General features: G+C 39.3%; 1 protein-coding gene across 5 annotated transcripts in view; it reads left to right on the top strand.

The window, feature by feature from the left end:
* b3galt1b (UDP-Gal:betaGlcNAc beta 1,3-galactosyltransferase, polypeptide 1b) overlaps positions 1-26,531 on the top strand; it is a 70,989-nt gene extending 44,458 nt beyond the window's left edge. For 3 of the 5 annotated variants that reach the window (XM_052027674.1, XM_052027706.1, XM_052027698.1), the window contains 3 exons: positions 13,777-13,860; positions 14,951-15,129; positions 22,821-26,531. In XM_052027674.1, the coding sequence (XP_051883634.1) occupies positions 23,004-23,984 (981 nt within the window). In that variant the 5' untranslated portion in view covers positions 13,777-13,860; positions 14,951-15,129; positions 22,821-23,003 and the 3' untranslated portion in view covers positions 23,985-26,531. Of the gene's footprint in view, positions 1-13,776; positions 13,937-14,950; positions 15,130-18,712; positions 18,818-22,820 lie in introns of all 5 variants that reach the window. The other 2 variants (XM_052027689.1, XM_052027681.1) reach the window with 2 other exon arrangements.
* The last annotated feature ends 282 nt before the right edge of the window (positions 26,532-26,813 follow it).

Genomic DNA, 26,813 nt, shown 5'->3' with positions numbered 1-26,813 from the left:
ACTTGGCTCTAGGCCACGCTGTTACCTTCAGCTTGTTCCATTTGTAATCTGAAGCTTCTATTGGCTTTCTATCTTGTGTTTCTTTTTTTACTGAATGTTTTGCAGGCATTCTTATATTTGTTTCAACATAAAAAGTGAGTCCTTTGCCTGATGCTTCAGAGCACACCTTGGTTTGGTTTTTGGATGGAAATGAATCAGAAGTGAATCTAACAGGCTGACAGTCCTGGCAAGTGAAGACTGGAGTGCTGATTCTATATTCCCTGAATCTTATTTTGACATCTAGCAGAATGTTGAATTTTATTGAGCAGGTGTCCCATGACACATTATATACATTATAGGAACTATTAAAATTTTACTGTAGTAACCTGACTTAATTTATCCAGTATAAAATTGATTATGTATGTGCATCTGTCAGACGGTTAATCAGCTTGCAAACCTTTTCACTACTTTGCACTCCCCTCTTCACTACAAGAGTGTGAAGATAGAAGAAAAATAGCGGCCACCTGCTGCTGTTACAGGATATTTATTTGTGAAAATGAACAATAAATTTTCCATTGAATATCAGAGCACTTTCTGTTAATAAGGAAGTAAATGAGTCACTTTAGCAAAATGGTTTAATTCTGGATTACATCATTCCACATCAGAATTGTATCTCTGCAGGCCATTGTGGTGTCCTTGGCCCAGAAGAGTAATCAGGCTTCCGAAATGCATGCTCAAGTTTGTCTAGCATAGAGTGAAGGAACTAATTGTACCAATAGATTTTTTAGCTCTGGTCAGACAGCCAAATAAAACTGAAGATTTGCTCTTTCAGGAATGAAAGAGCAAAAGTGGGACAAGTCTTTTCACCACATACTGCTTTGGAGTGTTCTTTGTTCAGGTTTTGTGGTAGAAGTGAATCAGAAGGTTCAGATTTCAAATTCAAGTCCATTTATAATATTGCAATGTTCTTTTTTATGGAGCAAAACGTGTCAAGTAAACTTTAATGAACGTTGATGACATTTAAGGACTAGAATCCCATTTTATGGAGGATTTGTTGAGAGGTGTACATTGAGATATTCATAGTTAGAATCACAATCATCATTCATGTAAAGTGAATCAAGTGCTGAAATTATTCCACTGCCTCCTAATTAGAGGATTTAGAGGGGCTGAATTGGAGATTAGGCCAGTGACATCTCATCTACAACCCACTTCAGCTAGTGTTATATATCTATATCTATTTTTCAGTTGACCATTTGCGATGTCCTTCCATGCTAAAATCCAACTCTGACATACAGGCTGTTCCCGGGTTAAGAACGCCCAACTTGTGCTCACGTGAATGAACTCACATAACATTAATACATTCAAAGACTGATGAACATACATGCATTTATTCCTACGAACGGCAGAATAGCTTTCTGTCTCTTCCCTTTTCATAATTGTCCTTTATCAACTTCTGTGGTGTTGATGCTATTCATTACAATACTGTGGAGGTGTAGTTATCAAATTGGGTGATTATTGTGTATTTTCTGGCTTATGGGCAAAATCAACCTAGGAACCCTGTATGTATATTTTTTTAAAAAAAGGAACCCCTTTGTTACCTGGGGAAGCTTATAATACTGTAATATATGTACTTGTTGAAGTTAATCAAAGATTTTGATAAGTTTAAGTTACTAAATGTGAAAGAGTTTCACATTCATTCCTTGGAGTACACCTCATTTTTTAAAAAACTGAAATATGTTGTAATTTAAATTGACAAAATGAATCAAATCTTAGATTCAAGAAGAATCTCTGGAGTATGCCTAATTTTTAATGGAATGTAATATGTTACAATTTAAATTGACAAAATGAATCAAAATGTAATGATTCAAGAAAGGTACAGCAGATAATATGTTCCTGTTTTAGTCAGTGTTAGAGCTTGTAAATTATAACATTTTAATTTATTTACAATTTTTCAATGTGTGTGTGCCTAATATATAAATTATTACTAATAAATGTATTGTTCCACTGTACCACAATATGCCAATTCCTAATGTACTATTTATGGAAAAATAATTAGATCCATTGAGCTGTGGTGCTCAATGGACAGCCCATAGGCTGAATCCTGCCTGCAGAATGGTTCTGTCCTGCCTACCCCAGTGAGTGGTAAACTGCCTTTACTTGCAACTCCTGTTCCTATACTTACCTAAAACACATTCTGGATACATGAAGTTCCAGCATGGTGCAGTTGGCTGGCAGTGAATTAGCTCATCCATCTTTATTCAACTCTTTCTTCACCCAAATGTTCCACTGCCCACCCTGAGGCACTCATTCCCTTGGAGCCATTTTCACTTCTCATGGGGTAATAGGTTAGCTGGCCAGAAAATAAATTGTATCGTATTATATTATAAACATAGCACTTGATGTTCCCTCCAGAGAATGCAGTGCAAAACAAATTCTAGCACAGAACCTAGGTCTCTAAAGCTGGTTCTGGGTCCACTTGTCCCTGTGTAGCTTTGGCAGCTAGTTATTGGTATTGGTTTATTCTTGCCACTTGTACCGAGGTACAGTGAAAAGCTTGTCTTACAAACCGATCGTACAGATCAATTCATTACCCAGTGCAGTTATATTGAGTTAGTACAGAGTGCATTGATGTAGTACAGATAAAAACAATAACAGTACAGAGTAAAGTGTCACAGTTACAGAGAAAGTGCAGTGCAATAAGGTGCAAGGTCACAACAAGGTAGATCATGAGGTCATAGTCCATCTCATTGTATAAGAAAACCATTCAATAGTCTTATCACAGTGGGTAGAAGCTGTCCCTAAGTCTGGTGGTACGTATCCTCAGGCTCCTACCCAATGGAAGAGGAGAGAAGAGAGAATGTCCCTGGTGGGTGGGGTCTTTGATTATGCTGGCTGCTACACCAAGACAACAAGAGGTAAAGGCAGAGTCCAAGGAGGGGAGGCTGGTGTCCATGATGCGTTGGGCTGTGTCCACAACTCTCTGCAGCTTCTTGCGGTCTTGGGCAGAGCAGTTGCTGTACCAAGCCATGATACATCCAGATAGGATGCTTTCTATGGTGCATCGGTAAAAGTTGGTGAGAGTCAAAGGGAACAAACCAAATTTCTTTAGCCTCCTGAGGAAGTAGAGGCGCTGATGAGCTTTCTTGGCCGTGGTGTCTATGTGATTTAACCAGGACAGGCTGTTGGTGATGTTTATCCCAAGAGCTTGAAGCAGTCACCCCTCTCAACCTCAGCACCATTGATGTAGACAGGTGCACCCCAGGGCTTACTGGCTGTCAAAACTGTCAGAAAACTGATTTTTGAATAAATTTGGAAGACTATTGATTTCAGATTGAATTAAGGGTCTTAAATCTAAACAAAGGAATCCAAGAAGGTATTACTTAGCTTGGGAAACTGCAATAAAAGGGATAGCAATCAAAAAGTGGTATCTGACCTATTCTTAAAAAAATTAATAGATTAGTTTACAAGGTGGATTTTGTGCCTTATGGGCATAAATATAATAGCAAAGTTGGTGCAATCTGCCAACCAGAGAATTTAAAGATTCCAACTGAAATTCCATACTTCACAATTTGGATCCACCCAGGATCATGGATGTGTTCAAACTATCCAGTGTTTCTTGAGACACTGTTCTTATCACATTTTCTCTGGAGAGTCAGAGGCTGAGGGATGACCTGATAGAAGTATATAAAATTATGAGTGGTATAGAAAGGGTCTTCTTCCCAGGGTGAAAATGTCAAATAGTCATTTTCACCCTGGGAAGAAGACCCTATCTATACTTCTCATAGATTCTGTCTACACTTCTTGCTGCTTGGGTAAAACAGACAACGTAATCAAAGACTCCACCCACACTGGACGTGCTCTCTTCTACCCACCCCACCCCCCCGCCATCCTGCAGAAGATACAAAAGCCTGAAAGCACGACCACCAGGCTCAAGGACAGCTTCCATCCCACTGTTATAAGACTATTGAATGGTCCCCTGGTAAGATAAGATGGACTCTTGACCTCCCAATCAACCTCATTATGGCCTTGGACTTTATCGACTACCTGCACTGCGCTTTCTCTATAACTGTAACACTTTATTCTGCATTCTGTTATCGTTTTACCTTGTACTACCTCGATGCACTGTTGTAGTGAAATGATTTGTATGGATGGCATGCAAAACAGTTTTTCACTGTACCTCAGTGTATGTGACAATAATAAACCAATTTGCTGGATGGCATAGGTTTAAGGTGAGAGAGGGAACAGTTTAAGGAGATGTGCGAGGCAAGTTTTTTTTTAATGCACATTGTGGCGGGCTCCTGGACCGCCCTTCCAGGGCAGGTGGTAGAAGCAGAAAGGGCAGGGAATAGATAGGTACGGAGGATATGCAGGCAGATATGATTAGTTAGACTGGCATCCCAGTCAGCACAGATGCGATTAATCGAAGGGCCTATTGCTGTGCTGTAAAGTTCTATATCCACATCCTGAGATGATGCTTAATGCCACCCTTTGGCACGTAGACCTCCTGCTACAACATACGGTCTGCTGGAGGAACTCAGCGGGGTCGAGCAGCATCTGGGAGGAAAGGAATTGTCCCACAGATGCTGCTTGACCCGCTGAGTTCCTTCAGCAGATTGTTGCTCTAGATTCCCGCATCTGCAGTCTCTTGTGTCTCCTTGCTACAACATCACTGACTCACTACCTCAAAGCTGTTGTGGTCACCATTCCACTTTATCTTCCACCACATTTAGAGGTGCAACATATGACCTTTACTCTTTTACACATCAAGATCACAAACAGCTCTTGATTTACAATATCCCTCGATCTTTCTCCTCCTCCACTTTCTGCTGACTCTATCTTTCCCCTCCGTTCCATCCCCTACCATGTTTTCACGCATCCTTCCGGTCTCCCTGGCTCATCCTAAACAATTAGTCCTCAGCAGAAACTTCAGCTTCACATGTCAATCTTAGTGAATTTTGAACTCGCCCTGACATTGAGCTCTTCTTCCTCTGCCTCCATGTCTATTTCTTTGGCTAGGAGTCTTCACCCCAAGCTGTGGATGATTTCTCTAGAATTCCCAAATCACCTAGACCCCCTCCTCTATCCTTTTTACCCTCTGTAGACCAATTTGTTGCTGTTAACATATTAACCTTCTTGTTTTTCCTACTCTCTGTACTCGTTGTAATCTTAACTTGCAGCTCTTTGTCCTCTAAGGACATACCCTGATACAGCCATCAAATTCACTGACAAGGGTGGTGGTGTTGTGGAAAGGTAAATTGACCTCTATCTCACAGAAGCAAGTATGACATTCCAGACACCTCATGCCTCCCTTTGGATATTAACCCCAAGACTTAACATCAGACCATTGTCTATCAGAACATTACAGACCTTACTTCCTCAGGAGATCTTCCCTCCATGGAACTTGGAGAGGCCCAAGCAAAGCCCTTTTTTTGTGGGAAAATATGGAATAGTCCTTGTTTCAGTCCTACCCAGACTTCCCCTCTCAAATTTTTTTTCCCCGTTACATAGGGTCTGCTTCTTGCATTTGTATAGAACTCAAAAGTGACACTACCAAGTGCTTTCATCTTCACATGGCACATCACTGACCCTTCCTCACCCCTTCTCTCTGGCTCCATCCCAAGGGAAAGATTAGTGACTTGGTGCTGATGAAGGATCCTTGAGCTGAAACGTTAACCATTTCTCTTTCTGCTGATGCTGTCTGATCTGAGTAATTCTGCCATTTTCTGGTTTTATTTAATTCTAAGGCTGTATTAGAATAAGAAAGAAATAATATTGCTCAAATCATCAATTAGCTGATAATTAGGACATTTCAGATTTCAGCAAAGCTGGAAATGAGAAGCAAAGCAAAATGGCTGAAATCTAGCGAGCAACATTGGAGCACGTAAAAGCATTTATTGATTTTTTAAAAAGGAAAAGTTTATCAAAACTTAATGTGGATTACTTATTAGACTGGAGAAATTATATTGGGGAATAATGCAATGGGAGGGCAATGAAACACATTTTGTGTCTATTGTGGAAGAAGGTGCAGGAAAAAGACTAAGAAATAGTGGGGGGAAATCAAGTCTGGAAATGATGAAGAGTAGAAAGAAATGATCATCTGTACAAAAAGTGTCATAGAGAAGTTAATTAGACTGAAAGTCAATATATTCAGTGCAGAACAGCTTCTTGAAAGTGACAACAAAATCACCCTTTTGTGGCAAAAATTAAACATTATTTTATTGGACTAGAGAACCATAGAACAGTACAGCACAATACAGGCCCTTCGGCCCACCATGTTGTGCCGACCTTTAAACCACACCTAAGACTATCTAACCCCTTCCTCCCACATATCACTTTATTTTAAATTCCTCCATATGCGTACCTAGCAATCTCTTGAATTTGACCGATGTACCTGCCTCCACTACCACCCCAGGAAGCACATTCTATGCCCCAACCGTTCTCTGGGTAAAAAAACCTCCCTCTGATATCTCCCTTGAACTTCCCACCCATTACTTTAAAGCCATGCCCTCTTGTGTTGAGCATTGGTGCCCTGGGAAAGAGGCGCTGGCTGTCTACTCTATCTGTTCCTCTTAATATTTTGTACACCTCTATCACGTCTCTCCTCATCCTCCTCCTCTCCAAAGAGTAAAGCCCTAGCTCCCTTAGTCTCCCCTCATAATCCATACTCTCCAAATCAGGCAGCATCCTGGTAAATCTCCTCTGCACCCTTTCCAACACTTCCACATCCTTCCAATAATGAGGTGACCAGAACTGGACACAGTACTCCAAGTGTGGTCTAACCAGAGTTTTGTAGAGCTGCATCATTACCTCGCAGCTCTTAAACTTGATCCCATGATTTATGAATGCTAACATTCCCATAAGCTTTCTTAACTACCCTATCCACCTGTGAGGCAACTTTCAGGGATCTGTGGATATGAACCCCCAGATCGCTCTGCTCCTCTACACTGCCCAGAATCCTGCCATTTACCTTGTACTCCGCCTTGGAGTTTGTCCTTCCAAAGTGTACCACCTCACACTTGTCCAGATTGAACTCCATCTGCCACTTCTCAGCCCAGCTCTGCATCCTATCAATATCCCTCTGCAATCTTCGACAGTCCTCCACACTATCCACAACACCACTGATCTTTGTGTCGTCTGTAAACTTGCTAACCCAGCCTTCCACCGCCTCATCTAAGTCATTAATAAATATCAAGAAAAGTAGTGGTCCCAGAACTGATCCTTGTGGGACACCGCTAGTCACAGCCCTCCAATCTGAATGCACTCCCTCCACCACAATCCTCTGCTTTCTACAGGCAAGCCAATTCTGAATCCACACGGCCAAGCCTCCCTGGATCCTATGCCCTCTGACCTTCTTATGAAGCCTACCATGTGGAACCTTGTCAAACACCTTACTAAAATCCATGTAGACCACATCTACTGCACTACCCTCATCAATCTGCCTGGTCACCTCAAAAAATCCTATCAGGTTTGTGAGACAGGATCTGACCTTCACAAAGCCATGCTGGCTGTCCCTAATCAGTCCATGATTTTCTAAATGCTCGTAGATCCTATCTCTAAGAATCCTTTCCAACTGCTTGCCCACCACAGATGTAAGGCTCACTGGTCTGTAATTCCCTGGACTATCCCTACTACCTTTTTTGAATAAGGGGACAACATTTGCCACCCTCCAATCCTCCGCTACCATTCCTGTGGACAGCGAGGACTCAAAGATCCTAGCCAACAGTTCAGCAATCTCCTCCCTCTCCTCGCGGAGCAGCCTGGGGAATATTCCATCAGGCCCCAGGGACTTACCTGTCCTAATATTTTCTAACATCTCCAACACATCCTCTCTCTTGATATCTACATGCTCTAGAACATTAACCTTACCAACACCGTCCTCAGCGTCATCAAGGCCCCTCTCCTTGGTGAATACTGAAGGGAAGTATTCATTGAGAACCTCACCCACTTCCACAGCCTCCAGGCACATCTTCCCACCTTTGTCTCTAATCAGTCCTACCGATGAAAAAAGCCTTGGGATTTTCCTTAACCCTACTTGCCAAGGCCTTTTCATGTCCCCTTCTCGCTCTCCTCAGCCCCTTCTTAAGTTCCTTCCTTGCTACCCTATATTCCTCATGAGTCCTATTTGATCCTTGCTGCCTACACCTAATGTATGCTGCCTTCTTCCTCCTAACTAGTTGTTCCACCTCTCTTGTCGCCCATGGTTCCTTCACCCTGCTCTTCTTTCTCTGCCTCACCAGGACAAATTTATCCCTAACATCCTGCAAGAGATCCCTGAACAAAGACCACATCCCCATAGTACATTTCCCTTCAGACATGTCATCCCAATTTACTCTCACAAGTTCTCGCATTATAGCCTCGTAATTTGCCCTTCCCCAATTAAATATCTTCCTGTCCTCTTTGCTCCTATCCTTGTCCATGACAATGCTAAACATTAGGGAGCGGTGCTCACTGTCCCCCAAATGCTTACTGACTGAGAGATCTGTCACCTGACCCGGTTCATTACCTAATACTAGATCTAATATGGCATTCCCTCAAGTCGGCCTGTCAACATACTGTGACAGGAATCCGTCCTGGACACACTTAACAAACTCTGCCCCATCTAACCCTTCAGTGCTAAGCAGGTGCCAATCAATATTTGGGAAGTTGAAGTCTCCCATGATAACAACCCTGTTATCCTTGCACCTTTCCAAAATCTGCTCCTCAGTATCCCTGCTGCTACCTGGGGTCCTATAGAATACTCGCAGTAGAGTAACTGCTCCTATCTTGTTCCTAACTTCCACCCATACTAACTCTAGAGAGGATCCTTCTACATTATCCACCCTTTCTGCAGCTGTAATAGTATCCCTGACCAGTAATGCCACCCCTCCTCCTCTTCTTCCACTACCCACCCACCCACCCGCACCCCCCCCCGTCCCTTTTAAAACACTGAAATCCTGGAATATTCAATATCCATTCCTGCCCTGGTGACAGCCAAGTCTCTGCAAGAGCCACAATATCATAGTCCCATGTACTTATCCAGGCTGTCAGTTCATCACCCTTATTCCTGATGCTTCTTGCATTTAAGTAAATTCACTTTAGCCTATCCACCTTTCTACTTTTATACCCTGTACTCTGCTTCTCCTTCCTCTAAGCCTCTCTATATGTTAGATCTGACTTTTCCCCATGCACTTCTTCCTCTGACCTACGCCTCTTGTTCCCATTCCCCTCACAAACTACTTTAAACCCTTTCGAACCACACTAGCAAACCTTGGTCCCCCTCGGGTTCAGGTGTGACCCGTCCACTCTGTACAGGTCCCACCTTCCCCAGAAGAGATCCCAATGATCCAAAAATCTAAAACCTTGCCCCCTGCACCAACTCCTCAGCCACGCATTCATCTGCCATCTCCTCCTATTCTTACCTTCACTATCACGTGGCACTGGCAGCAATCCTGAGATTGCTATCCTTGAGGTCTTGTTCTTCAGCCTTCTGCCTAGCTCCCTAAACTCACTCTTCAGGACCTCATCCCTCTTCCTACCTATGTCGTTGGTACCAGCATGTACCATGACTTCTGGCTGTTTTCCCTCTGGCTCAAGAATGCTGTGGTCCCAATCAGAGACATCCCGGACCCTGGCACCTGGGAGGCAACATACCAACCAGGATTCATACTCACTGCCACAAAACCTCCTGTCTGTTTCCCTGATTATTAAGTCCCCTACAACTATTGCCCTCCTCTTCTCCTCCCTTCCCTTCTGAGCAGCAGGGCCAGTCCAAGTGCCAGAGACCTGGCTACTGCCGCTTGATCCCTGTAGGTCATCCCCCTCAACAGCATCCAAAGTGGAAAACCTGTTACTGGGGGGAACAGCCTCCGGGGTCCTCTGGACTATCTGCCTGTTCCCTTTTTCTTTTTCTCTCCCCTGACAGTTACCCTTCTATCTGCCTCCTGGACCCTAGAAGTACCTGCTCTAAAGGGGGTGACTGTCTCCTGATGCACAGCATCTACATAACTCTCTCCCTCCCTGATGCTTCGCAGTGTTTGAGGCTGTGACTCCAGCTCATCACTTCTGAGCCGAAGTTCCTCCAGCCTCATGGACTTACTGCAGATGTGGTCACTGTGCACCACAGCGGGGTCCACTAGCTCCCACATCATGCAGCTACAGCACATCGCCATGTCCTCCATCTGAACTATTCTTTTTCCCTACCTAGTTTTATTCTACTTAAAATTTAAAACAATAACAGTTAAACCTTACCTTTACTTACCAGCTACTCACCCGCCTCGCCTCTTTATGCCTAAGCCCGTTGAGCCAAAGCCCAATCACTCTGCTCCCTCTCACTCCGCTGCCCGCTCCGATGCTGCTTGTTGGTCATGGTGGTCTTGTTAAACTGTTCGCGCTCTACTGACTGACGTCAAAACTAATTCCACAAAAGCTAGTTTCTTAGTCCTTCAGATAGAACCGTGAAATTAAAAGCACGGGGACAGCTCTTTGATCCTGTTCCACCATTCAGTAAGGTCCTGAATGATTTATTGTCTGATTGTATATGGGCAGCTCTATCACCGCTCCAGCAACTCTGGTTCCATTTTGACCTCTGGTGCAGTCTGTATGGAGTTTGTATGTTCTCTCTGTGACTATATCAGAATCAGGTTTATGTCGTATGTCGTGAAATTTGTTATTTTGCAGCAGCAGTACAGTGCAAGACATAAATTACTAGAAGTTACAAAAATAAATAGTGCAAAAGAGGAATAACGAGGTAGTGTTCATGGACTGTTCAGAAATCTGGCAGAGGGGAAGAAGCTATTCCTGAAACATTGAGTGTCGGTCTTCAGGGTCCTGTACCTCCTCCCCGATGGTAGTAATGTGAAGAGGGCACGTGAGTGTCTTTAATGATGGATCCCGCCGCCTTGAGGCACCACCTCTCGAAGATGCCCCCGATGGCTGGGAAGGTTGTGCCCCTGATAGAGCTGGCCTAGTCTACAATCCTCTGCAGCCTCTTGCGATCCTGTGCATTGGAGCCTCCGTACCAGGTGGTGATGCAACCAGTCAGAATACTCTCCACCATATGTCTGTAGAAATTTGCAAGAGTCTTTGATGAATTACCAAATCTCCTCAAACTCCTAATAAAGTAGAGCTGCTGGTGTGCCTTCTTCATGATTGCATCAACATGTTGGGCCCAGGATAGATCATCTGAGAAGTTGATGCCCATATGTAGCTCCCAGGTGCTCTGGTGTCATCTCAAATCCCAAAGAAGTGCTGGTTGTTAGGTTACTTAACTACAGTAAATTGCCCCTTGTGTAGGTGGGTGGTACAAGAATCAGGGGAGAGTTGATGGGCCTATGAGAGAGAATAGCTTATGGGGGAATAAGTGAGAGAATGAGATTGCTTTGAGAGTTGTCTTAGACTCTGGGTTGAATCACTTCCTGCTGTGTTGCTGTGAAATATGAGAATATGCCCACATGTTGCCATGTACCTTAATGTGTTTGCCTTTCCAAAATCTGTCAATTTCAAATTAATTTATTAATAGTGATGTACACCTTCTGGAAACAATAAAAATAAGCTATCTATAAACATGTTTGCTTTTAAAAAGTGATACTTGGCCAAGCAAATCTCTGGCCTGATGAGACTGCACCTTGGTAAGTTATTGAATAATGCAATCGTGATAGCGATGGCATGGAAACAAGCCTCTTGGCCAGCCAACATTGTAGAGCTAACTGTTCCATCCAACTCTTTCATCATTTCCTTGCAAATCAAGTACTTTTCATATTTCCTTTTAAAACCTTGGTTATCCATGTTCTTGTGTTTGGGATTATTTTTTATAATGCTCTTTCTTGAAGAAGTAAGATATTGCAGCTTGTTCTGCAAGGTTAACAAATTATCTCATTGATCAAAATGTACATAGGAATCCAGAAGCCTGGATTAAAAATCCATTCAATGGACTGATAGCCGCCTTGCTAATTTGAGAATTGGAAATCAGTTCCACTTTGAAACCTGATACTGTTAGTGGGAGCTTGCAGGCTATTATAAAAATCCGGTATGTTCTCAAGTATTTTTTAGTGGATGCTTATTGGGGAAGAAAATCTGCCATACTCTATTGATTAGGGATGTAAAGACATCAATCCCTGATCAAAATGGTGAGTCCTAATCAGCCATTCATTTCACCATCAAAACCTCGGGATTGAACAATGAATATCAGATTTTTAAGCATCACTTGGCATCCAATGGTGAATTAATAAACAAGACTGAACAATAAGTACCAGATTTTTAAGTTACACCTGGCATCAAATAATGATTTTTTAAAAAAGAAATGAAATACTGCACTTCTAACATTTTCATCATTTACAATTTTTCCATGCTGCTACAAGTAGCATAAACTCTTCCCAGGAATCCTCACCCACCAAGTTCTTGCTGATGAACAATTTGCTATGTGATATACAAGACATTTCCAGTGGGTGACAGAATATACCGCAAAGTTAATCACCCACGTAGTGTTGCTGTGCATTCTCGGTAACCCCTTTTAGAGAGCAGTACTACAAGTTGTTTTCAGGTCTTTCAAATGGACAATGGTATATCCTGAAGAAGTAGTAAACAAATGGCTGGAAAAGCTACGAAAAATTACCTGCAGATTATGATAGCAAAGTCTAACATTTCAGCAAAATATGTAAAAATTCATGAATATACTTTTCTGATGTGATTAAAAAAAACTTGATGCTATTTTACAATGCAATGTTTTTGTTGAAATGTATAAAGTTAATGTAGGGTATTTTGTTCAACCAAACAATAAATTGGCTGATACTTTCAGCTCAGTCCCCAAAACAAATAGAATATTGTACTGTGGCATTCTTAACCCTCATTAGATTTCAAATATTAGTTTGAGAATTCTGTACTCAATACTCTATTATTATTTTGATATGTCTTTTTAAAACTTTTTTTTGTACCTGGAATTTCATCTCCGGTCACGCGTTAAATGTGCTATATAGTCATGATAGTGCATTGTAATCTGCCATCAGTGTTTTGAATTGAATTTCAGAGGCAACATACTGTATTCTGTTTCACTTGAGCCTAATTTCTAGAGACACAAGAGATTCTGTAGATGCTGGAATCTGGAGCAACACACACAAAATTCTGGAGGAACTCAGCAGGTCAGGCAGCATCTGTGGAGGGAAATAAACAGTCAATGTTTCAGGTCGAGACCCTTCATCAGGACAGATTTCTAGATGCCTAATCTCTAGATATCTTCACAAACCCCTGAATGTACTTGCAGGTTACTTTTGAATGTTCCCTCTTACTAGCTCTGTCTTTTAATTTCTATCAGATCTTTGGTCAAAAGTCAGAGGCACTAAATTATTATGTGCTGTTTCAGAAAATGACTCGCACAGCTAAGTTTGTACATGAGATTTTATATAAAACTATCTTCTACTTCATAAGATATTTATTTATTAGTCACGTGTACATGGAAACACCCAGTGAAATACGTCTTTTTTGCGTTAGGAGTTTGAGGAGATCTGGTATGTCACCAAAGACTCTTGCACATTTCTACAAATGTACAGTGGAGAGCATTCTGATTGGTTGCATCACTGCCTGGCATGGGCATTTCAGGAACAACTTCTTCCCCTCCGACGTCAGATTTCTGAACAGTCCATGAACTCTACCTCGTTATTCCTCTTTTGCACTAATTTATTTTTGTAACTTGTAGTAATTTTTATGCCTTGCACTGTACCGCTGCCGCAAAACAACAAATTTCATGACATATGTCAGTGATAATAAAGCTGATTCTGATTCCACGTAGAGAATCTGTTAAGATAACACTTTTTTTTGTTTCTTCAGTCAGGGGTAGTGATCCAAGTCTGCCACTAAACCTCATTCCGTTCTTGGACTGGGCTGAGCTTATGATCTGGATTCCAAGTTCAGGTGAGCTACTCACAGAATGAAGGAAACGATACACAACACAGATTATTTTTGGGAGAAGTCTGAATTAAAAGCTAAGGTAAGAAATTCAATCTAGCATATCTCCGTTTGAATCATTGGGGATTTCTCATGGCATAGCTCACAGTGTATAATAGGTTTTGCAAAAACAGAGGTATGTTGTTTGTGTTAGTAGCAACATTGACTTAATAGCACAGACCAGGAACTGGGAAGTGATGGGAAAGGAATTAACTGTTTTGGCACCGGTGCTAAAATTAGGGGGACCAGAAAGAAAGGCTCAAAGAATAATGAAGCAAAAGCTTGAGTTGGGGATCAATGGCAGCAGAATCCTAGGTTATAAGGCACTTTGTAAAGGCATGGTAAAGGCTGTGAGCATTGAAAATTAGGGAAAATGGAACATGTTATTTTTGTATTGTTAAGCACTAACAGGAAGCTGAAGGATTTGGGAATGTGTGGGAAATTCAGAGAGAGAGAAAGGGAGAAACCCACTAAACAGTGAAGAGTCCAGAGTCTGGCATATTGGAGACTTAGGACCTGAAAATATTGAGAGGATAGCAGCTCACAACTCTGTGGAGAAGGAAACACAGCTGAATAGGATCCAAATTGCTACTGCTGATAACCATGTTGAACTAATGGGTCTAACTCCCACATCTGGCATCACCTTCCTCAAATAATCCACCTACAGTAGGCTTTGAGTTATCAATTAATCAGATCATTGGCATTTAAACTGTCTTCAACTATTTCTTGTCATGTTCTTGTCTTAAATAATTTTATAAATGAATTAATTAATGGACAAAAAAATAAATAAAATTAATGGACAAAAAAATTCATGGCTGGGCAAGGCATCCGATTCTCTCACGATGCTTTCAGTTTGTACTCGTTTGCAAAAATAGAAGATGTATCATTGGACTCCTCAATGTTTCTGGCCTTTAAAAGGCAAGTCTCCACGAGCAGTCGGAAGCCTTCAAAGTTCATTATGTTCCTAGTTTCTAAATCCTTTTAAACTATGGTTGAGAGGAGAGATTTTTAACTGAATTTTTAATTTTCTAATTTTAAAACTGTTTTCTTTCATAAGTGGCAGCAACAAAAAACCATGGGAGTGAATGCTGATGCCTCCCGCCTGACTGAAGTGTGCTGGTAACAGAGCAGGAATCACAGGGATAGATTTACTCCCTCTCTTCCATCAGCATTACTGACAGTGAAGCTGTCCAGGCCCTTAGCTGGGGTGGCCAGAGCAGATGCCTGAACATAACGGTAAGCTGATAATCTTTATGCAAACTGAGATCCTATGATTTGAATGCTATTTTTGGTAGTGTAATACATGTAGCACTCGATTATCTTAACAATAATCCCAGAAATGGCAATTAAGAGAATGACTTAAAAGGTCAAGCACTACCAGACAATAAAGTCGATAAAGTTGATTAATCCTGTTGATTTTTTTTTTAGCTGAAGTTGTGGAAAGGACTACAGTTTTATTGCTGATTATCACAGAGGTTTCCATGGGAACAGTAAATGAGGAAAGCTACTACCCAATTATGGAGAAACTGCAAGAATACTATATTCCAGGTGCCATCAGTGCATACAAGAGGCGCTTTGAATACCTTCCATTTTGCAGAGACCCTGAATCAGTTAGCAAAAGCACATCAAACAGAAATATATGAAGTAGCTCGGGTCTCTCAGGAAGCAAAGCAAACGTGGGCATCATCCTTTCTTTGATGCCTTTGTTCCTCCTCTGCCTGTAACTCACTTGCTAGAATCTAGACTGTCTGTATGCTAAACAGCAGAAACAGTATGTGGTTGGAAGAGTTAAGTAACTTCCATGCCAAACAACGTTTCCGATCAAAGCTCTGCATTCTTGCCACATCCAGTTGTGAATGGCGATGGATAGGAGAGGGAGGCTCCATGCACTTCCACACCTTCAAGGTGGTATTGAAGATGTATACCTTAACTCTTCATTGTGGCTGCCTGAAAACTATCCAAGCAGCAGAGAATTGCCCAGGTATATCCTGTTCACAAGGGTAGGACAAATCCAATCTAGTCAATGACTGCATCATCAGCCTACATAATCATCAAAGTGATGGGAGGGTTCATCAACGGTGCTATCAAATTGTACTTGCTCATCAACAATCTGACCACTAATACTTAGTTTCCTACCATTTACCACACTCCAGACTTTAGTCTAAATGTGGAATAAAGGGGTGAATTTTGAGGTAAGGTCCAGGTAAGTATTGTTGTGCAGGGCAGTGTTTGACACTAATTAACAAGAACACAAGGGGAAATCCTCTCACTGGCTGAATCAAACACAAATGAAGATGGCCGTGGTTCCTCGAGGTCAATGATCTGAGCTGCAGGGGATCACTCCTGGAGAGAAGCCCATGGGAACTATTACCTATACTCCAAAACCTTAAAAAATGTTTGTATAAAGTATGTGCAACATTGTCCAGTCATTGAACTGGTCAGTGTGTTGCAAGCTACAGATTTCTGATGAGAAGTACAATTGTATTGCACCATAATGATGAGGTTCCAATATACTGTTTGTGCAGAGAGCTACAAGTACTGTATCTCTTCCATCCAGTAGTATAAGAATTAAAATCTCATGTAGTTCACTAGACAAACATTGTTGAATAAAGTTACGTATTGCAAAGTTGCATGGTGTATTTGAAAATGTTTCTCAATCTGATTAAAATAATAAATATTAGCGTTTTTTGAAATAGATTTCTACCAAAAGAAACCTAATCTGATTAAGCAATAATGCACCAAACATTATGCAGAATTATGATGTATTCAGTGATGGAATTCTTGTCCCTAAAAGCACAATGGGGTGAGGGGAATGTTGAAAAGGATACAGAAAGGAAAGGTATTTAACTTTATAATACACAATAGGTTCCCACCTGGAGCCTTAGAAAAAAAATCAAAGATAAAGAGGTTGCAGAGGAGATTTACTAAAATATTTTCTGATGACATATGAGGCCATACAGCCCATCAAAACAATGCCAACAATCCCACTTCTCCACTTATTTCCCTGTAACCTATTCCCTTTCACATGCCCATTAACTACCTCCTGATTCTCCTACCACTCACCTTCACTAGAGGTGATTTACAGTAGTCAGTTAATTAACCTACAAGCATGTCTTTTGGGATGTGGAAAGAAACCCACACATCTGGTGGGAGAACCTGCAAACTCCTCACAAACAGCACCAGAAGTCAGGATTGAACCCAGACTGGTGGAGCTGAGAGGAAGCAACTCTACCTGTTGGTACCATGCTTGAAAGGTTCAATTATGTGCAAAGAATGGAGTAACTGGGCAGAAATGAGTAGAAGGAAATTAGATGGAGGTGTCCTAAAGGGCTTAGATTAGAGTAAATAGAATCAGTTTCCAGTAGCACTGGGGTCAGTAGCCATGCGGCACAGATTTAAAATCATTGGCAAAAAAGCAATCCAATGTGTGGAAACCTGAAATGTTGTAATTTGAAATACACAGAAAACATAAGCAGGAGAAGATCATTTAGGCTTACTTCACCAACACCAATCACGTCTCGTCATCCACTTGAGTAACTGTTCCTGGCTCTTTTCCCCCACCCATATTCTTTGGCCCCTTTGGCATTTTGGAATATATTTACCTCTTGAATATATAAATGATGTGGCATTCATTGCTTTCTGTGATGGAGAATTCCACAGGTTCATTGCCTTCTGGCTGAAGAAATTCCTCCTGATCTTGGTTCAAAATGGCACACCCCATATCCTGAGACTGTGACTCTGGGTTGGACTCTCCAACCATCAAGAACTATTCTGTCAAAAAGAGTGATTGACAAGGATGGAATGTTAATTTTCAAAGTTGATCAAATACTTAAAATTGAAAATTTCATTGTAGTGGGGTAAATACAGACGAGTGGGACAAATTGGATAGCTCTTTCAAATCACTTGCTCTAGCTTATTTGGGGCAAGGAGCCTTCTGTGTGCTCCGTGATTTTAAGATTTGCAATTGGCCTTGTTCATGGTCAGCTTCACTGCACAAGTGAGGCCAAGTGCTGGTTTCTATAGCAACCTGCTATTTCTTATAGTATTTTGTAGAATACTGCTGACATTTTGTTCCTGCAGATAGTGATTCCTCAGCTTGAAAACAATTCACTTTTGATAGTAGGAGGTGGAAGTGTTATCCTGTCTGTCTTGGTTATACTTAGCTGTCTCTGTCAAACTTTCAAATTCTTTACCTAGAAATTCATCCCCATTTCATAGGTCTAAACTTGCTATATAGTTGCATCAACGCATTGTACTCTTGTTTGAAATTTATTCCATTGAAGTCACTGAAAGCAAAATATAACTTGCTGGTGTGACTATATGGTGCGTTTAGCATCAGTGTAGTTTGGGTAATTCTGGATTTTTTTTGAGTTATTGGCATAACAATGAGGTTGATTGTCAGATGGGGTTTTATACATGAAATCTGAAGTCTTAGTTCTCACCTCCTGAACTTTATTACACTGGTGCAGCTCCAACAGACTCAGCAAGAGGGGCATGAATTTGTGGTACTTAACCAGTAAACTGAGCAGCAAAGGTTAGCACCTGCCTAATTCACCTTGGGTGAAATGGAAGGCTTAATTACTGCCAAACAATCTCACTGGTGTGAAAATCTACTTTGACACATGCAGAGTTTCTTTCTTCAAATTTTAACTAATGTTGGAGATGTGTAAATTTTTTTTCTATCTTAAACCTGTATCCCAACCTTTTTTTGCATGTTTTTTTTCATTAATTTAAATATTGTAATGTTTATTTCCAGGTTTAGACTGCATGTCAGAGTTAAAGATCCCCCATTCTAATTGGTTATCTGCTCTGTTAACAGTGCAGTCTTGAAGAGTGTACCATGCAGTTTTGAATGATAACCACAACCTACAGTGTAAAAACCCAGAGGAACAAGTATTAATGTCTTAAAAGAGATTTGGACTGGGTAAGCTAATGATATCATTTAATAGTAATAAGGTTTTTCTTAAGTCTGAAAGAAATGGGTAAACTGAAACACCATGACTTGGAACTTGAAAGGCTGATGCTTGCCATTCATTATGTTTAAGGTTGTCCACAGAGTTCCTGTGGGCTTTTAAACTGCAGGTTGTGGTTATAAGTCAAAACAACATAGCCTACTCTATAGGGGAATGGGGACCTGGTCTCTGAGCAGGTAACCAATCAGAATGTAGGATGTGACATGCAACGTCTAAACCTGGAAATAAATATTATAATATTTAAATCAATGAACAATCACAAATAGAGGGGAAATTGGGATAGAAATTCGACGCAGAAAAAGAACTTTAAAAAGAAACAGATTTACAAACCTCAAATACTTAAAAATGTAAAAAGTGAAATTTCATAAGTGTAGAAGTAAATTTGCACGCCAGAGAAATTGTTCAGCAGAAATTAAGACTTCTGTTCACCTTGCCATGCTTGTTGGTGCAGCACTAATATAATGCAGTTTGAGGAGGAGATTGATGGCAAGAGATAAAATTTTGGATAGCAGATAGTATCAGCTATCTTCCTGATAGCTCAGGAAGATTATCTAGAATCAACTAAACAATATTTATCAGGAAGGTTCAGGTTTGATCCCTCCTGCTGATCTGCCAGATTATAGCTAGAGCACCAGTACATCCATCAAAATGCCCCATTGCCTACACTACTTCTGGGATAGAGAGTGGGAAAGTCACCAGGATTCCTTATCCTAGTTGCTATTCAGTGACTGATAGAATGGATGTGGTGGTTCTCAGGTGTCCCCTTGATCAATTAGACGACAGACACTAAGGTCTCAAAACTTCACACCAGTTATCATTTAGGGAACATACCAAAAGAAAAACTAAAGGTTTTTTAATAAAGCATTGATGCTGAGTAAGTTAGCAAGGAAAGTTTTTGAACATAGTAAGGTTGGGCTGGGTTCCATTAGCACAGTTATTTAAAGCAAAAAAAATCCATTTACTTTGAGCTATTGCATTAATTGGAGATTGGAATTATGAACACCAAAATCACTTTAATGAACTGATTCCCAAAACTTGTATTTATACTGTGCTTATTACTTAGTAAAATCTCCCTAGCTGCTTCACAGGTGTGTTATGGAATAAAATTAGATATCCAGCCACGTGAGCAGATGTTAAGGCGGATAATCAAAAGCTAGACTGAAGAATTAGTTTTTAAAAGTGATTTTGAAGAAGGAAGGAGAAACCTTTGGTGGAGGAGTTTCAGTGCAGAGAAGAGAAATTGGCCAAAACTGGAGGAGCGCAGACATCTCAGAGACTTGTAGGCTGCAGGAGGGGTGAGAGCATGAAGGGATTGGAAAACATGAATTTGGAAACAAAACAGTGCAGTTGCATGAATGGTGGCAAAATGATGTCATGTAACAGTTTATTAAAAGATTAAAATGTCACTGTTAAAAGTATCACAGTTCACACTTAAAAAGGTGCAACTTCTGCAGCGGGAACTTCCTGGCAGTTAAAGTATCAGCTCTGGATTCAAAATTGACAGTGATCCAAAATAGCTGATGATTAATGGAATGGAAAGAAATGCTTTTCTGAATAACTGATTCATCCTCATGATGACTCTATTCAGATAATAAGGAAGAAATCACATGGAATTTCATTGAATGTAAAACAGAATAGTTCCAACCAGTCCATGGTTTCTTATGCCTGAAAGTCCTAAAGTTCATCATGGCAGCAACGTATTTGAATAGTTCACCAGCTTAATCTCATTAGCAGCATTCGGAAGGGTTTAGATGAAGTAGACGAGCTGAAGGCAGACAAGTGGATCTTCAACTAGCTATGAAATAATAAACAATGAACTATGAGATATGTATTGATGATGGATGAGTATTCATTGGCTGAAATGGAAGTCAACTATCCTAGAGGCACTTGATCATTATTTCAACTGAGTACTTTGGGGCTGTTGCATTTTCAGAGGTGAAACATTGAACAAAGGCCCATGTAGCTATTTGGAAAGACCCAAAAGATGTCATGACACTATCTGATGAAGGGCATGGGGGTTCTTCTGGTATCCTGTGAAACACTTAACATCAACCAGGACTGCCAGAAACAGAACAACTTGTCACTTATCTCATTTGCTATTTGCAAACTGACTGCTCTGTTGGAGGTACTCCAACATTAACTTTTCTTCAAGGAACTGTGTTGATTAGGATCCACTGAGCGATGTCCAGATATAATGACAACATCTTAACCATGCAAGTTGTTTATAGTGTTGTTTAGATCTGGGTACTTTGCCATTTTATGGGTAATGGGTAAGGCCATGCTTTAAAACATATTAAGATAGATTTTGGAAATCATATAAAATTTTTCATCTCTCATTATATTTCAATGGGAATAAAAATCTGGATAAACTTAATGGCTATCCAGTTACTTTCACCTGTATTGTACTAAGAATATGAAAGACCAAAGCAGGAGTAAAATACACAGCCCCTTAGAACATAGAACATTACAGCAAAGTACAGGCCCTTTGGCGCACGATGTTGTGCCGACATTTTATCCTGCTCTAATATCTATCTAACCCTTCCCTCGTACATAGCTTCCCATTTCTCTATCATTCATGTGTCTATCTAAGAGTCTCTTAAATGTCCCTAATGTATCTGCCCCCACAACCTCTGCCGCCAGTGCTCCACTGTTCAGTAAGACCATGGCTGATCTTCTTCTTTCATTCCATGTTCCTGCTAATCCCTATATATATAGATTTCAAGATTTTCCAAAAATCTTTCAATTCCAGCAACATAATTACTCCACAGCTGCCCCTATTGTTCAACATTCATAGAAACTTTAAATTGGAGCTTACTGGGCAAAAATGCTGCTGGATTTTTATAAGATATAAAATCTAGCTGGAGCTATAATGTCAAAGCAAGGAATAGCTCCAGAATGAAATTAATTAGAGTAGAATTCCAAAGTGGTTGAGTGTGACATCCTGTGGATTATTCTAGTACAATGTCAGAAGTGAGTTTTAAAAGATTTCAGGGATCTCATTTCTTCCTTGACCAGTAGGAACCTCCATTTGCACTTGACCATTAAGTAATACAGATTAATTGTAAAGATATGACGGAAACAGTATTTTCTGAACAGCAAAGGTACTTGTTGATGTGTTAGTAACAATATACAAACACACAGAAGTGACAGGAAAGTGCCTAACACAACCTAATGCCCAACAGCAGCATATTTGTTGCTCAAAGCCATGTAATCTCCAGAAAGAGGCCAAAAGCAGGGAAAATGTCAGCTCATTCCAGATAAATTAATCTGGAAACTTCCTCTTCGATACATTAGCTGATCAAAGATAATTTGGGGAACAATAGAAAAATATATGTAAGAAGAAGAAATGCTGGAAATACTCAGCAGGTCAGGTAGCATCTGTGGAAACAGAACCGGTTAACTTTTCAGGATCTCAGAGCTGAAAAATTAACTGTTTCACTTTCCATAGATGCTGTCTGGCCCGCTGAGTGCACTTTTTGTTTTCAGTTCAGATTTCCAGTATCTGCAGTTTTTTTTATTTTTAAAATCATTTATCTGACAGGATTAAATATTAATATTTAACGTACGTAGATTTCTAGGTAAGGGATTGTGTGCATTGGAGGAAACATTTTTTATTCCTTTCTACCTTCCATGTGGTACTAGGAAGGATTGATATTACACTTTGATTTTCACAATACAGTTGTCAAACTTGGTATGATATTGTCTGAAGTCTCTTGCTTATGTATTTTAAACAATTGTTTGCTGGGCAGGTGAACTATGGCAACCCATCCCTCATCCTCCTTTGATGGACACAGTTTATTTTCACACATGATTTAAATGGCCTAGCAGCAACTTTCAGGAAAAATCTTAAATGCCAATGCCATGTAGTTTCTGGCCGTTATGAGTTTTAATGACAAATCAAAAACCATTGTAAAGTTTGATGTGTTAATGGGCATTTTATTTTGTTCCCTACAGCTTTCTGTGCAACTATTCTAATGAGACATGTACAGAGGACCATGCAATGAATTAGCAAGGATTCCTGCTTGAACAAAATGATTGAATTTTCTTGAACTTGTACATAATTTCATAAGCATCCAAAACTGACTCATTGATTTTTGTCGCATATTATATGTGACGTAATGCGAGAGGAATGTTAAAATGGCTTCGAAAGTCTCATGCTTGTATATTTTAACAGTAGTTTGCTGGGCAAGTGCTTTATGGTACTTAAGCGCAACTCGTCCCTCATCCTCCTTTGTTGGGCACAGTTCATTTTCACGCATGATAGTTGAGAAAAAGAATTTCAGCTTTACTAACATTCGAACTCGGTCACTAAACCCACATAACTTCAATTATCTTATTAATGAGCCAAACAAATGTGAGCAAATTAACCCTTTCTTAGTCATTCTTGTAAGCACAACGCACAAAGAGTTTGATGCACGGCAGGCGATAAGGGAGACTTGGGGAGATGAAAACAACTTCAAAGGAATACAGTTGGTCACCTTGTTTCTGCTTGGGAAAAATACAGACCATGTTTTGAATGAGATGGTTGAGCAGGAGAGCCAAATTTTTCATGACATCATAGTGGAGGACTTTCTGGATTCCTATCACAACTTAACACTGAAAACTGTAATGGGTGTGAAGTGGGTAGCCAACTTCTGTTCAAAAGCCAAGTATGTAATGAAGACTGACAGTGATATATTTGTTAATATGGACAATTTGATCTATAAACTCCTCAAGCCAAACACAAAGCCCCGGAGAAGGTATTTTACTGGTTATGTCATCAACGGAGGGCCTATACGGGATGTTCGTAGCAAATGGTACATGTCCAGAGACTTGTACCCAGACAACAATTACCCACCATTCTGTTCAGGCACAGGGTATGTATTTTCTACAGACGTGGCCGAAGCTATTTACAAGACATCTCTTCATACCAGGATGCTGCATCTTGAGGATGTCTATGTTGGGCTATGCCTACGAAAGCTTGGTATTCATCCCTTTCAGAATAGTGGTTTCAATCACTGGAAGGTTTCGTATAGTCTCTGTAGGTATCGTAGAGTAATCACTGTACACCAGATATCTCCTGAAGAAATGCAGAGGATCTGGAATGAGATGTCAAGCAAAAAACATCTTCGTTGCTAAATGTAATATATCAAAGGTTTACAAGTGCTTCTAATTACCACTCAGTTTCCAATCAATAATCTGTGTCAATTCATCTTGAAAAATGATGAAAATGTTTTTACAACAGAAAAGTAGCTAAACTGTTCATTATGACACTCACCGTCACAGGTATAAATACTGAATAGTTTAGCCTAACAGGTAATAACTGTTATTACTGTCATAATTAGGAAATAAATGACATGTTCTTTGTACTGTCTAATTTAAGTAAAAATAAATTAGCTCTGCTTTAGTTCATGTTTAAAAAAAACATATGGGTGTCCAGGGATTAACAGTGCTATTGCTAAAAGTGATATCTATTTATACATTTATTGCTTATATAGTTATTACTTGCTTGAGGAATGTGCAAATGCCAAGGTTTTCAACTTAAATTTCACTCTCAGTAATTAAGTATTGCATCTAAATTACATCATGATGCAAAAACTGGAGCTCATAGATCCAGGGTAGTTTGGATTTGAAATACAAAATTTGCATATAGTGACATGCTTGGCTTTCATACTTAATTCATTTTAAATGGATATTACTGTCTTTTTTTTAAAAAAGGTGTCTAATTGCCTTGAATGTATTATCTATCATGCAACCAGTTGAAGTATTGCTAAAACATAGCATATTATCACTTGGTGCAGTTAAATATAAAATTTGCATTTTAATACATTCAATGTAAATTTAAATGACATATTTAGTTATAGTGTGAAAATAAGTTTTTAAACTGTGGATTGATCAACAGGTAATTGGGTGATTTTTTTTAATGGTGGCATTGTATGTATGCATATATGAAAGCATTTAACTATGTATGATATTAAAACTGTGCTGTCAGCTTATTTGTAGAACAGACTTAATAGCAATCATGTTAGTTGAGCTCTCTTATCAAGCTGAAAGTAGTTGGTATTGGTTTAAAAATAAGATTGAGCATATCAATCAACATTGAAATACAACATGCCATCAATAGGGAGATTGAATATTTTGCATTTTGTTATTGCTAGTGTATCCTATATAATTGAAAAAGCAAAAAAAAAATGCAGATGCTGGAAATCTGACATTAAGAACTGGAAATGCTAGAAATGCCCAGCAGGTTCAGGCAGCATCTGTAGAGAGAGAAATAGAGTTAATGTTTCAGGTGAGTGAGATTTCATCAGATTGCATTAGATAGCAGTATTCCTATGTAATGCTGTGTTATGAATGAAAACAGAGCACAGATTTTAATGTTTCAATAGCTATTTCAATAAACTGTTCACAAAGTCAGTTTTCTGTATTTACAGTAAGATGTTATTGAATTGTAAAATTTTTATTTTTTGCATTTGAGTGTATATTTTAGCCATGTAAATTATATTCAATTACAAACAAAAACTGGAGTTGAACAATCACAACTAAACAAAATCTGGTTGCTGTAAAACAGTGTGGTATCTATGGAACACTAAACATATTATTCTCAAATGTAAAATAGATCTGTTCTTAGTCTTGACTGTTTCAAAGAAACATAATGAAAATGTCATCTAAATGCTATATTTTGTGTTCGTTCTTTCAAATTGATGATTTGGTTGCAAGTGGTGTGTTTAGTGCCTCAAATTTAGATTTATCTCAAGTCAGGTTTTGTGGCAAATTACAAGCACAGTTGGTTAATGCAAAGTATTCCTTTTTTGTTAAACTTTTAAAAAGACCCTTATTTTATAGCCCTGAAAAAATTAGGTTTATTAATAATTAAAATTGATGTTTTAAGCATATATTGTTGGTATTATTAATGTTTCCAATCAGAATATTAATCCATTTCCTTCAGTGAGAAGGTCCACCGTCAAAATAGTTATTTCATAATTCCTTTTCTTTCCATTGAGGATAAGTTTATAAATTTCTACCAGCAAGGATTTTTCTTGGCAAGGGAACTTAATATTACCTGATATTTAGTTATTTACATTATTTGCAAAATATCCCCAATCAGTCAATTTAGCTGATTTATCTGTGGATTTTTAATTTTAAGTAAATTGTTAGCATTGAATGCTCTAATTTACCTAATGAAAGAAATTCTAACTTTAAGGTAAAATCTATTAAGAAATGCATTTAATATTAGCTATTGACTTAATTACTGTAATCAAAATGTAATTTGCCTTGATTATGCAGGGTCACAACCTAGCCAATCATTGTTGGAAATAAGTGATGCAAAATAAAAATGTATCAGACAATTAAAACCTGTATAAATTCATTAATGTATTAAAATACAAGTTATGTATAGAAGATAAATATCAGGCAATAGCAGAAAAAATGTGAAAAGTTAATATGTTTTAGTGATTTTATGAAAGTGATATTTTAATCATTGAGTAATGTTTAATTTATTAGTTATGGTACATTTGGATCACTTTCTATTGCTGATATCTGTTAAATATGTGCCAAAATGACTTCTCTGCTAACAAATATTAGAAATGAAAGTTATTCATAAATTCCAAATACCTACTATTGTAGTTATTGAAAGTTGTCATTATAGTTGTAATTTTTTAAAGAATTTAGCTTTTTTAAAGCATTGTCCAGTTGATTTGCAATCCAAAAATAAAAAAAAACTGAATTTGTAATCAATATTAATCATTTCTGTTTTTCCCCATTGGCTTGAACAACTTAAAAATTATCTTTCGTCATCATGATCGAGAAACTGTAACAATCGTGGAATCTGTCAGCATTCCTCGTCATTATCCTGTGAAGGTAACATCAGCACATTTAAACACAGAAATTTTGATAAGTTTACTGCACATGAGCATATCTTGCAGTCTTCACTTGGGTAATCAAAACTGAATCAGGAATTAAGGAGAC

This window comes from Pristis pectinata, chromosome 1 (assembly GCF_009764475.1).
Source record: "Pristis pectinata isolate sPriPec2 chromosome 1, sPriPec2.1.pri, whole genome shotgun sequence".
Lineage (NCBI taxonomy): Eukaryota > Metazoa > Chordata > Chondrichthyes > Rhinopristiformes > Pristidae > Pristis > Pristis pectinata.
This window is presented reverse-complemented; position numbering and strand designations above follow the sequence as displayed.